At 34.3% G+C, this 13,520-nt stretch overlaps 1 protein-coding gene across 5 annotated transcripts; it reads left to right on the plus strand.

Moving 5' to 3' along the window:
- Positions 1-150: 150 nt before the first annotated feature.
- On the plus strand, positions 151-13,516 carry LOC136776775 (myosin heavy chain, cardiac muscle isoform). Of its 5 annotated transcripts, none has more exons than XM_066732604.1 (24): positions 151-445; positions 3,299-3,397; positions 3,504-3,596; positions 4,084-4,411; positions 5,382-5,471; positions 6,144-6,339; positions 6,493-6,718; positions 6,984-7,137; positions 7,215-7,344; positions 7,425-7,652; positions 7,836-8,009; positions 8,122-8,282; positions 8,666-8,948; positions 9,129-9,358; positions 9,712-9,837; positions 10,659-11,012; positions 11,099-11,260; positions 11,449-11,712; positions 11,980-12,252; positions 12,342-12,526; positions 12,632-12,850; positions 12,940-13,081; positions 13,141-13,244; positions 13,316-13,516. In XM_066732604.1, exons 2-24 carry the CDS (start codon positions 3,300-3,302, stop codon positions 13,383-13,385), a joined length of 4,290 nt encoding a protein of 1,429 aa, XP_066588701.1. In that variant the 5' UTR covers positions 151-445; position 3,299; the 3' UTR covers positions 13,386-13,516. The 5 variants fall into 5 exon arrangements, with proteins under 5 accessions (XP_066588701.1, XP_066588703.1, XP_066588704.1 ...); XM_066732606.1 differs by having other exon boundaries at positions 6,147-6,339; XM_066732607.1 differs by having other exon boundaries at positions 6,162-6,339.
- Positions 13,517-13,520: the final 4 nt, after the last annotated feature.

Below are 13,520 nucleotides of genomic sequence, written 5' to 3' on the forward strand. Positions count from 1 at the left end.
CGCGTCCAGCTTGGATGCGCGTGTAGGGCATGCACTATATTTATAGCTAGAGATAAATATACACTCTGGCAAAGGCCCAATTGAACATGCTCGCGCCGTTTACTGGCGGACGACGACTATCCCTGTAATAGCAGGCCGTGTCAGTGCTATTAGTGACGCCACGCGAGGAGTCGGAGAGATTTCGGTCTTACCGTTTTACGCGAAATATGTCGACTGCACGGATAGGCCCATCCACGGCGCACGTCGCGCGCCACTGAATTCTTGCGGGAGACAAGAAAACATGAGCGGAGCCGTCGGTAGTGTCGTGCAAGGTGAAAGTGACTTAACCAAATTCGCCTCGGAAGTATGCCCACTGACCTAACCTCACTAACGAGGCCTCCAGGATATATTTAATTCCCGCTTCGTTCGATTAGACGCCGACACCTCAATATCGCCAACCATTCAAGTGAGTTACGGAATTACGTAAGAATTCCGGTAGGAACACGCGTCCCCGAGAATTACGCCGTCTCGAACCACGGACGTATCCCCCCTCCCCCAATTGGTTACTGATAATTGCGTGTAAATTTAAACGCTTAATTTAAACGGTGTCTGCCTGCGTAGAACGAACCGATGACTCGTCGCCAAATTCCCTACTGCCGGCGCACGTACGCTATGCTGTCTCCAAACTTTAATTTCGTAATGGCTACTTTGTCACAGCTCGTAAGTTCCTCAGCTATAGATGTCTCTCACATGTATACGAGACCGCCAAATGATTTAATTCATCGTTTATAATTTTGTCCCAATTCGCGCGCACTTCACCGAATTCCTTTCGGAATTATTCCAGGAAACTCGAGGAGATCTCTATCGATTCGCCTTGGCTCAGCGAGTATTATTGGTCGACCCTCGATCACTCCCTCTTGATACGCATTTTTTCACTCAGTAAACCAGTCTTATGTCTCTGGCGCACCTGTTGCAGAGATCGATAGACTGCCATTTCTTTCTCTTTCTTTCTTCACTCTCTCTTTTTTATTTAAACGATATTTGCATATTAATCACGGAGTATCGTACGATCACTCAGGGCCAATCGGGAAATAGGAACACGTTTTTCTAATAACATCAGTCTACTTTGCTTATTTTTCATGTTAGTTTTCCAACATTAACCCTCAGTTTCAACAGTGAGATACGGTAACTCAGCAGCTTTATAGATATTAAAGTTTAACAATTTTTTGTTTCATTCTTTTGAGGCACTTCTAGTTTTTGTGTGATTAACCCTTTTAATACTGCGGGGATATATAAATCCCAGAGAATGTTCAAAAGTTACTGGTGCGAAAAGTATTCGCTTTTAAACTATTGCAGGTTCATATGTGTCCCTAGGCATTTTTTCAAAAACCATATTTTCTAAAAATCTGAAATTATGTAAACATGTTCCTTTACTTATTTACAGCACATTTAATTCAATTATACAGAAATATCTTCACTGGCCAAAAGTCATATTGATAGGATTAAAGCACCTTCATGCGTCACTCCGTTTTTCTTACTATCCAACGAACACATTACAAAGACTTCGAGATTGATAGACTACACGAAGAAATATATACAATTGAAATTATTAAGTTGAGCTAATCCATGGATTGTAAAATCATAACTTGAATGCAGTGCTTAGCAGTGCTATAGCTGAGGGAGTTACAGAAAACTGAAATATATATGCCTATCAACAAGCAGTGTTGTTCTGAATAATATTTTTCGCGGGGTTTAACGGAATTCAAAATGAACTTCCGATCTGCAATGATAAACCAATATTTCACGATGATATAATGACGTGGGTTTGATTGAATAATTTGCAGTAAATCTGCGGAGCTCCGAACTAACTTCCGGTTACGAGGGGATGGATTCTATTTTGTATTGATACACAGTGGTAGGTTTCCTTCAACAGGTTCGACACTTGATTCCGTCTGACTGTATCTAGTGATTTCTGTATAATTTATTTTATTGCGTTGTTGTACGTGTGTTTGTCCAGATGGCGCTCTACCGAAAATTCGTCCCTTTTGTTTGCACAATTGATTGATTAATTTCACTCCAACGCGGTTATGCTAATCTGGCATTACGCCAACCACGCCGAATTTATCTCTTTCCTTTTTATGTAAGATCTGGAGCATCCCTGTTGAATTAATATTCAAGCCTGTCAATATTTGCTCAATCCTCGTCTCATTTAACCAAAATGTTTGATCTTTTCATAACCTCTTCGAAACGGAGGGAAACTTTGTTCCGTTCATAACTCACTTCTCGCTCTTCCCTTATCAGCATTTTTGCTGCTATCTTACTACTATTTCAATCTATCTCATTTCAACTATCGTTTTTTTACACATTTTTAATTCCATATCATTCTGCCAATCAAATTTATTACTTATTCACGATTACGCGCACATCTCTATATCTATTCAAATAAAATATTACCTCACTCTTATAATCAAATTTATTAAAACCCTCATTGAATTCCACATCAATTTACTAAGTATTAAATGTAGGTTAGGTTATCCACATAAAGTGCGCCATCTTGAATTTCCAACAGATCTTTCTCTTTATTGTTCAATAAAACTTTTATAAACACTTTCATAAAGGCAAATAAAAAGTGATTTGTAGAAATGTGTAAAAATAATTAATTAATTGTATAATTATTTGAGTATCGTGTTCAGTTGCGTTCGAGGGAAGAAAAGGAGAAGTTAAATGGGAGTAGCCTTAAGCTCGTAATTCAATCATACTTTTATTGTAGTTTTATGGTTTTATTGCAATAGCCATATTGTCTCCTTCATTTATTAGCCGTTCCAATGTCAGTTTATTTCGTTATTTGGGTCCAATTATCGCGTTCAGCAGGTTCTGCACGTGTACCCCTAGAAACAGTAGTTAACCAATTATTGCTCATGATATTCTACCAGTATCCCTTCTCCTTCTCCCCCTACTTCTACCTCTTTCCATCTCTTTTTTCACCCTCCCCCCCCCTCCCTTCCCCTCCACCTCATACTTTCTTTTCCTTTTCAACACCCCACTGTTGAACTCGCGTTCATCACCAAAGGTCTTGAAAATAAAAATTTTATTCACTCAAACGATAATTTTCATTACCTATCCACCTTCGATTATGTATATTTTCCATTAATAATAATAATAATGATAATTATTATTATTATTATTATTCAATAAATCAGATTAAATGTGAAGTTTCTTTCGAAACATGTTTAACAAAATATTGATATGTGTCTATAATTTCGATAAAAGTATTATTATATTAAGAAAATTTACTTTTATTTCTTCTGATAAAAATTAGAATGCACCACATGTACTCAGCGCAAAAAGGTGACACCCTTTGTCCGCTTGGCTTTCATCCCCAAGTGCGATGGCCTACACGCTGTAAGCGTTGTTTCAGGTATTAAAAAAAATAAGGAAATGTTTGATAAGATCAATATTTTTATTGGCTCGACAAGGGATGATGGTAATCTGGCCAAAATAATTAATTGGCGGAATTCTGTCAGGGATTATAAAGAGCATGGCGGGAAAAAAGGCAGCTTAAGGGACATTACGTCATCATCGCCGAGTCTTTCACCATGGGAGGCCACGCCGAGTCGGTGAGTAGTTTTCCTCTATAGACAAACTATTCCTCTTACCCCTCACTAACTTCCACTAAAACCTGGCATTCCAAATTTCAAACGATTTCATCAGAATGATACTGAATAATTAAATCTACTCCATATATAATTCCATTCTTACATAAAAACCATTCGTTATATTGTAATTATAAATAAAACATGTATAGAATTAAAGTCAATTTCTAATAGTAATTTCACAAGGATTACTTTTTAGTATCAACTTGCCTCTATATCCTTTACAACAATTTATTCAAGACAGTATATTCCAACTATCAATATACGTACCATGTTAGGAAGATCACTTACAGGTTATTTCTACAATATACGAGCAACGTTATAAAAGTATTTCTGAAAGTTTGATGCTGTTAACATATATGTAGAGAAATCGAGAATTTTTTAAGGTTATAATTACCAATAGACAGGTAGTAGAGGGATCGGGTAGTGAAAAAAGATGAAATCATTTCAGCGGATCGGAGAGTAAGAGGACATGGGCGTCCGCGACGAATCTGGCCAAGGAGGATTCGAAATCATCCACGAAGCAAGAAACGTCGCCTGGCTGGACTTCCTCGCTGGATCTGAGCTCCATCGGTCGAGAAGGAAACGACTCGACGATGCTGGCTGACAAAAATCCTCGAATCCATGACGTCAGGAGGTTACCGACAGACGGTGAGGCCACCGGGCCCGGGAATTTTGAATCCAGCCAACCGCCGAGGCACCAAAAACTCCAAATCAAAGAAGTCATTAGTCATTCGAACGGTACTAGTTCGGATAATGACGTTGAATTCATCATTCAGGTAAAACTCTTCGAAAGAACGTTAAAATTCAAATCTCGCTAAGTTGCACGAAAACTAGTTGAGCTTTTTAGGGGAAAAAATATAGGAAGAAATAATATAAATAAAGGAAAGAGGAGAGAAAAACAATACAGAGTTACGATTACGAGGAATAAATTAGAAATCAAATTAAATTGGTTGATTTCTCGTGAAAATATTAGCTCAGTGAATTTTGTTATTATTTCAAATCAATGCTCATTGTTGCGATCGTGCAAGTTCGAGAAACACTTTGGTGTACAAAGAATGACTTGTGGAGGACGATTTTATAGTCATTTCGTAATATATTAATATTCTATTATTATCACAATTATTATTTTGCTACTCGTGTCAGTCTATCTCCTTATTGTTTATATTGCATCAACGCAACCATAATCGTTGGCACGTGTATTTAACATGGTTTAATAATGTCGTCCAATGTGTCATTAAAATTCATTGTTATCGTTCTGAAAAACGTGTATTTGGTGGTAATCTTATTGCTAATTTATTTGCTTACTGGTATCTATATGGACGAGTGGCGCGTGATAACGCAATTTTTTCTTCACTGATTTTAATAAATGAATGCAATAATAATATGTTTTAAATATAATGCAAATCCTGCCTTTTTCATTGGCAGACACGAATAGATCAAATTACGAGCTTACAGTCGATTTTATTGCAACTGGAAAAAGAGAGATTCGCGTTGTTTATTTAACGAGCGCGAGTTTCCATTTAAAATGGTCGATCAAAAAAATTACAATAAAGGAAATTATTTTCTCTTATATATTTGTAAAATATTAATTACAAACGGTTGGATTACAAAACATATTACAGTATACATATATATGGAAATTTTTGTTTCGAGCAAAAATGAAAGGAGTCTCCATATGAGTTTTTTAGAGTTTTCATGACGAGCGAATGAAAGAAAAAAGAGTTAGATGTATTGTTGGACGTGTAGGTGAAGAAAACGAGGACAGGAACTGCAGGAAAAAATTCCGTCAGAGACTCGCAGGACGGACAGACGGAAAAGGGAGGAAAAACCGAGAAGGTAAACTGCATAAATGAGCTGCTGGACGAATCTACCAAAGTGGCCATGAAAGTAGAAATAGACGAGCTTGCCAATAAAAAAGAAAAAACTCTGATTAAAAAAATGAATAATTCTCGCATTAATCGTGTTTTTTCTGTTACTCCTTATCTTCTTCTTCCAGCAGTGTGAGCTAATTTCCACATTTTATCCCATCATCCAGGAAGCTTTGTAGTTCAGGACATGCTGCATACTTGTAAATTTTTATAGATATATAATTATATTATACGTTTATGTATAGAAATTTTTTTGTGTATAATACGTAGACACTTATTGACAAATCATGTTTTTCCCCTCATTGGACAGCTTTTCAATTTTTCAAATTTGTCATTTTCTTCATCCTGCACATAAATCCCCATTAATTAATTTATTTATTTTGTAAATTTTTCATTTTTTCTATCACATTTCTTTGCTATAAATTATTGCTGCATAAACATCCAAGGAACTCCTGTAGTTCGAATCACCCTAAGTCTTTAGCAAAATATTCTTTTCATTGTTCATCTATTTAGATCTCCCATTTACCGTACAGGCGCAAGATTGCATGATAAATTAGTATTTTTTTCACTTACCTTTCACCATAAAATTTAATATTTTTCTCATTTTCTCCTTTTATTTTTAATTTTTTTCGATATTCAGCAGGCAAATCGTTTTCAGAATGAGATAGAGAAGCTAAAGTCCCAGCTGAGCGAGATGAGGGCGAGATGTGAAAGAGCGGAAAAGGAAAAAAGTGAATTTCTCTTAAGGCGATTAGCCACCGTCGATTCTGTAGCTAATAAGAGCGAAGCTGGCAAACTGCAAAAATCTCTAAATGAACTTCAGGAAAGAAACGAAGGTAGTTTTTAAAACTCTACTTATTAAAATGCTTTAGTTTTCTTAAAATAATTTTAAACCATTTAATTATTTCTTTTGTTTATATTTATAATAATAATGATACTAATAATAAAGTTTAAATTTGTGGCTCTTGATTAATGCACTTTTTTGACAGCCCTTTTGGAGGAGAAAAATTTGTTGGCTGCAAAAGTCAGGAGTTTGGAGAGGGAGCAAAATTCAAAGTACCACAAGATAGACAGAGAAAAGAGCAATGATGACTTAAAGTCAAAATTAAAAGCAGCCGAAACGCTTTGCGAGTCCCTCATGGACGAAAATGAGGATATGAAGAAAGAGATTAGAGAATTGGAAGAGGAGATCTATGAGATGCAAGATAATTTTAGGTACAGTAGATCATTTATCATTCATTTTTTGTTAATTAATCATTTTTTCTAATAACAATTAATCAGTGGACTGTGTTGATCAGAGTTGTTATTAAACACTACTGCAAACCTATAAGCAGAAATTAATTTCTGTAATAAAACTTTAGAAAGCTATTAACACACGTAGTGTATTGATTTTGTATACTAAACATTGTATTGTTATCATTATAAAATTACCAATAATTAATCACTTTGTACAATGAAATATATATCTTAATTTTTCAAGGGAAGAACAAGTAGACGAATACACGAGTTTACGAAAAAATCTCGAGCAGTCTAAGAAGAATTGTCGAATCTTATCCTTCAAATTGAGAAAGACAGAGAGGAGGGCTGATCAGCTTGAGACTGAGAAAAGTGACTTTGAGAAAAAATACGAGGAGGTCTTCTGGTTTTTATGAAAAAATAACATCACAATTAAAAGAAAATTTAATAAAATATTGCTTTTTACCAATTTCAGGTTAAAAAGGTGGAAGAAATTCTGAAAAAAATTGGGGGCGAGTACAAAAACAGGGTGCAAAAGAAAGCAACAGATTTCACACCAAAAATCCAATTAAAGAAAATGGTGGACGATATGGAGAAAGAAATAGGTCTATCGAGTTTTTATTACAGTTATTCATCAAAATTGTTGACAAACTTATGAGAAAGTTTTTATCTATTTTCCATCTAGGAGATATTGTTGCTGTTCTGGCAGAAATCGTCGATGGCAAAGATGTAAATGTTGAGAGTTCAAAGACTGAGGATTACAACTTGAAATACGATAAGCTACTGAAAGAATACGAGCAATTGAAGGAAAAATGCGAGAGTACGACAAAGGAACTCGCCAAGGAAGTAGAAAAGAAGAAAAATCAGCAAAATTCCACGATGGATGAGAAGAAAAATGCAGATTTGACAGCGTGTAAGAATGAACGTCTCAAAAGTATTGATCAGTATAATTCAGGGTATATCGCTTAAATAACAAAAGTCAGAAAAGTTCTTAAAGGATTTGAGTTATAAAAAGGACGAAATAATTTAAATAATACTTAAGATAGTATAAAATTTATCAGAAAATATATAATAATTTATTGAATCTTTGATATAGTAAGGAAAAAATTGGACGAGACAAACTCGTCGAGGGAGGCAGAGAGAAAAGCTTGGGAGGAGGATAAGGCCAAACTCCACGAGGAGAAGGAAAAATTGAAATCCAAATTATTGTCAGTCTCGTCGGAAAAATTGAAAGTTTGTAACGAAGTTGTACAATTGAAGAAAGATTTGGGTAAATATTTCTCTCTTCTCTCTCTTTTTCTCTCTTCTCCTCTCTCTTAAACTCTCTTTTGATATCCCCATTAATAATATTAAATTTCATTATTTATGTCATTGTGACGCAGAAGCGGCAAAGTCCACGGGGAAAAACACAGCGAAAATAGAAAGCAGCCTGCAAGACCTGAAAAAAGAATTGTCCCAGGAGCGAGAAAAGTGCAAAAAATTACAGAACGATTTGTCATCGCACACAGCGAGAGAAACAAAAATAACGGAAACTCTAACCACTGTAAGAATTATAGAAATTATATTTATAGAGATTATTCATCACGAATTGATTTTTAAACTAAAAATAATTTCTCTTTCATGTGTTTTTTTTTTAATACTGTCTTCCTCTTGACTAAAAATTGATATAAATTTAAAGAGTTTTTCTTCTATTTTGTTTTTCTTTAACATTTTCCTCTTTAACATTTTGATATATTTAGTATATAGAATTTTTCTATTATAAAGGTAATTCCATGCTGTATAGCGTTCCTTAATTGACTGATTTTTTAATATAATATTAGTCGTCTGTTAAGTAAAGAACAATTTAACTATTTTATACTCCTCTCCACTGTATGAAATATTAAAAAATATATTGTTGTATTAATATTATTTAATATCGTTTTTCAGGTGGAACAATCAAAATCTCAATTGGATGAGGAGACAAAGAGACTGAAACAGGAATTAGAGAACGCAAAGAACACAAGCACGACAAAAATTGCGGATCTTAATGCAAAAATGAGGGACATGGAAAAGGAAGAACAAAAATTGAAGAGTCAGTTAGAGAACGAGAAACAATCCAAAGAAATGGAAGTCTCTGCTTTAAAGAAAAAAGTGGCCTCTCTGGAAAAAGCTAACTCCAACACCAAAAAGCTCAATGATATGAAACAAAGCTACAATGAAAAAATATTAAGTAAGATTCTTATTATTTATTATAACTATTTCTCTCAAATTACTAAACAAAAAAAACAATAACTCTTAAACTAAATGTAAAATAAAATTCAACCCAATTTGTTTCAAGAGGGCTTAATCAGCCAAGAAAATCTTTAAAGCACTAATGCTTCGTTTTAATTCAATAGAATGTATTTTGCAGATCTTGAAAACGAAGTGAAGAAGTGGCACCAAGAACACGACGAGCTTTACGAGAGGTATCAAGAGCTGGCGGATCTAAAGTCAAACTTGCAGGAGGAAAAGAAAGACGTGGACAGCCAACTGGAAAATTACAAACGAGACTTGAATAACGCGCAGAAAGAATTGGAAAATTTACGAAATTCTTCCAAGGACAAGGAGAACACCTGGTGGAAAGAAAAATTACGTTTGGATGTAAGAATTTCGTGTTTCTCTTATTTAAATTATAGCATTATTTTCAAGTTAAATGATGAGAAAAACTGAGTAAATTGACAAGTAGATACATTCATAAAGGAAGGGGAAGGGAGAAAAAATGTTAAATGTGGAGTGGAATTGAAAAGGGTTTTTCGTGCTTGTGTGTGTGTGTGTGTGTGAATGCGCGTGTAAGAGCATGCAGAGGGAGAAAGAGACAGATGCTAAATGAGATAAATAAAAAAATGAAAAACCATTACTGTGAAAAAATTCATTGATGGATCTTCAATGAAATTTTATCGAGCCTATATCTTTTTACTATCCAGCATAAATATTGTAACGAATATTTTTGCTAGGAACGAATACGAGATTTGGAGAAAACGTCGAATAAGCCAGTGATCAATGACTTGCACGACGAGATAAACAATCTAAAGAAGGAGAACAGCTCGCTGGTGGAGCGAACGGAGGATCTTAAGAGACTCGTGAGTACTCGCGTGATTCTTTATTTCTTTTCCGCTTATTTACGCTTTCCACGAAAGTCGATCCAGCGTTTTCTCCACTACTGAACGTGGAATTCGCTATCACTGAATTCTTAAACCGACCCGACTTCCATTTCAATAAAACGAATATCCCTGATCATTGACCTTCTTACTGCGCCACAATGCCCCACTTTATAGTATGTATGTTTCAATTAAATATATTATCATTATAACAAATTATAATATTGTTAATGTGTATTCTGTAAACAATTTCGAACGAGTCGTCTCTTACTATTTACATAAATTAAAGTGAAAGTCTATGGTATCGATTGGAATATCATGAGACTATAATCTCATGGCAAGTAGTAATAAACAGTAAGTTGTAAATACAATGTTACAGTAATTAATAATATAGTAGTAAAAACATGTTACATTATTTGTATTCTATCAAGAACTTATGTTGAAAACAATATACTTTTGTATTTAAGTATGTAGAATATAATAATGGTAATAACAATTGATATTATAAATTTATGAATTTCGAGAGAAGAATAGCAGGTATTAATAATTTTTAGAAAACAAATGAAATATGTTAATAGCAAATTATTGTACGATTAAAGTAAAATATCAGAAAAGACAATGTAAGAGATAGTAATCTAATCATATCACTTGAATTTGTCAAAGAATAGTCCATTTTTTCCGAGATAAAAAATTACCATTTCTTATTTTTTAATAACTCACCCTTTAGTCATAAATTTTTCAAACACCCTGTACATTGACTATATAGAATAAATATTTAAAAAAAATATTTTTTACATTTGCAGAATGACGATCTGTCGAATAAGTTGAAGGACTATGAGACAGTGTCAAAGGTACAGCGTAATCTTTCTGCTGATAGTACAGCACTGGAATCGGAGATTAAGAGGCTGAAGAACGCCCTAGCAAATGGTGAAAAGGCGAAGAAAGCGGATCTAGCTCAGTGCAAATTACGCTATGAGCACAGAATAAACGCGATTAATGATGAGATCCAAACCATTCAAAATCAACTGTTACGTTACAAAAGGGAAAGGGACACTTACAAGCAAATGATGGAAGGGGCCCAGAAAACCATAGCTGAATTAAAAAAAGCTAAACAACAGCAAAAAACATCCAGTGCTTCTTCTGGAAGATCCGACGAGGTTTTTACAATCAGAATTAAAAATTCATAAAAGGAATATATTACACAGTTCATCATCAATTTACATGTCTTTGTTTACAATTCCAGGATGAAGCATCCAGTATACCATCCCTGGAGCGACAAATCAGTTCCATGGAGGATGAGCTTTCGGAAAGCAAATTGGAAGTCTCTAAACTAAGAACCGAAATGGTGTCTGAAAAGTCTGCATGGCACGTAAAACTCGCAGAAATGCAATCTAGGATTAACGAGGTGCTTTTTTGTCCCAAAAATTATCTAGATATTATTTTATTATTGTTATTTGTGTATTAATTACACTCACATGAGAATAGTGGAAGAAATGTGTTTTCATATTTATGTGTAAAATGGTTATTCAATTAATATTATAGTTGTAGTAATGGAATAAATAATTTGAGGATTTTTGTGTGGGAAAACTGTAGCTGGAAGAAGAGAGAATGCTAACAAGTGGGAGATCGAAGATTCCTGGGTTGAAGGTGAGAATGGAACTGGCTTGGCAGAAAGAGAGAGAAGAACAGCAACGGATCTTGCAAGAGACTGCGACACTTGCACGGGATCTCAGACAAACTTTGTACGAAGTGGAAAGGGAGCGTGACAAGGAACGCCTGGAAAATTCAAGGAAGCTTAATCAGCATAAGAAGCTTTTCGAAGAGGAGAAGGAAGACCATAGAAAGAAATTGACTGAGGCAATTTATTTTCTTTTTCCTATGAAAGATAAATTGTAATCATATAATACTAGTATTTTTATATTTAATTAGTATCTTTATTATTGATTAATAATATCGATCAGTATTAATAATAGTTCATCATCAACGTTATTATTAATGATTGTTAAAATTAGTAATTAAATCATTATTGATTATTAATATATTACTAATCAATATGAACGAAAATTCATCTTTGTTTGCATGGAATAATGTAAATTTTCATTTTTGCTTATACTTCCGTAACAGCTTCAGTGTGATATTTTGGAGCTGAGGGATGCACATGCAAAGCTAAGAACGAGTAATGAGAAGATGAGGAAGGAAAAGGAGAGACACGAGAGGGAGCGCGAAGAGCTAAAACAAGTGATTCTCAGCAAGCGTAGAGCTGAACAGAGTGAGGCGAAAAACGTGAATATTTTATTGCAACAAGTAGACGATCTGATGAAACTTTTCCCTGAATTGAACAAGGATCAAATTGATAAGTCTGAAACTTATACGCCTACTCCACCAAGGCGTACAAAGGTAATGCCGTTTTTGGCATTATGCAATAATAAATTAGAAATTTAAACCATGTGAGAAATTAATTTTTCAATGTAATTATTGCTTTGCAGTCTAAATCAAGAGAGTCGTCGCCAATGTTAGAAGGAAAGGAAGACTCTTCAAAGATACAACATGCTAAAACAGAAAAACTCGAATATACTATTGGAAAATTAATGGAAGTAGCGAAAGAGCTGAAGGAATCCAAGAAAGCCTTTGACGATGTCACTGCCAAGAGATTGCAAAAGTTTAATAAAAGGTGACAGTCTTTTTCAGTAAGAAGCGATACAAACTTAAAAGAAGAAAATCAATTTTTATAATAAATTTTATTCAGCGCTACTGCATTAAGTAATTCATTTTACAGATCCACTTCGGTGGATAGTGACCCAGGGAATAGCATAGCACCAAAAAGAACCAAACCACGACTGAAGAAGAAAAGTTTGTCACTGGAACAGACAGCTGGAAAAAATGACAATTTAATTTGGGGTGGAACAGACAGCAATGTTTCTAGCTTACAGTCTTTGGAAGGCTCTGACATAGATGCCAAAGCGTTTTCTCTGCAAAGGGATTCCAGCGTTGACAGGTAAATCTGACAAAGAAATTAATAAAAAAAACTACGAGACCTTCGGTAAGAATAAAGGATAGAATCGATTACATTTCTTTAATTTACAGTCGCTTATCCGGGAGCTCCACCAAAAGCGAAATATTACCTAGAGAAAAGAAATATAACAAAGGAATAATTAGGAAAATAACTAATAAAATTATCAAATCTAACAGCGTAGATGATCCAAATACTTCAATAGATTCTTTACAGGTAAATCAATGAATTAATCAATTGAATGTCCTAGAATTTAATTTTATACCATTCCTCAGACTTCTGGCTCAGAGTTAAGTATTAACGAGGGTGGGAGAACAGAAAAGAAAAATTTAAAAAAGAAACTTTCAGATATGTTTAGAAGAGGTTCTAGAAGTAACAGGTAATTCTTATTTTTCAATTATGTTCAACAACTTGATTTTTATAAATAATTCTTAATGTCCTGTTAATCAGTGAAGATAGAAGAGTTGGACAAAGTGATTCTAGGCCTTCTTCAAGAGCTTCCATGTCACCAAAGACGTGAATGTTAACTATTATATTGTAAAAAAATATCTCAATGAAAAATAAAAAAATATAATAACAAAACAGTCGCCAAAATATGTTATTTACCAACATAACTTCTTAATTCATAAATAACTTTATACATTTACCTTTCATT

The sequence above is a fragment of the Prorops nasuta genome, unplaced genomic scaffold (genome assembly GCF_024137725.1).
Source record: "Prorops nasuta isolate Cenicafe-Biocafe unplaced genomic scaffold, Cenicafe_Pnas_1.2 PNAS00010, whole genome shotgun sequence".
Classification (NCBI taxonomy): Eukaryota; Metazoa; Arthropoda; class Insecta; order Hymenoptera; family Bethylidae; genus Prorops; species Prorops nasuta.

What these genes read in the sequence shown, in the direction of transcription:
- LOC136776775 (XM_066732604.1), top strand. Translation starts at nt 3,300, where the DNA reads ATGCACCACATGTACTCAGCGCAAAAAGGTGACACCCTTTGTCCGCTT. An exon ending in CTCCACCAAGGCGTACAAAG is followed by an intron (nt 12,253 to 12,341) that starts GTAATGCCGTTT and finishes ATTGCTTTGCAG; the next exon opens with TCTAAATCAAGAGAGTCGTC. An exon ending in AGAGGTTCTAGAAGTAACAG is followed by an intron (nt 13,245 to 13,315) that starts GTAATTCTTATT and finishes CCTGTTAATCAG; the next exon opens with TGAAGATAGAAGAGTTGGAC.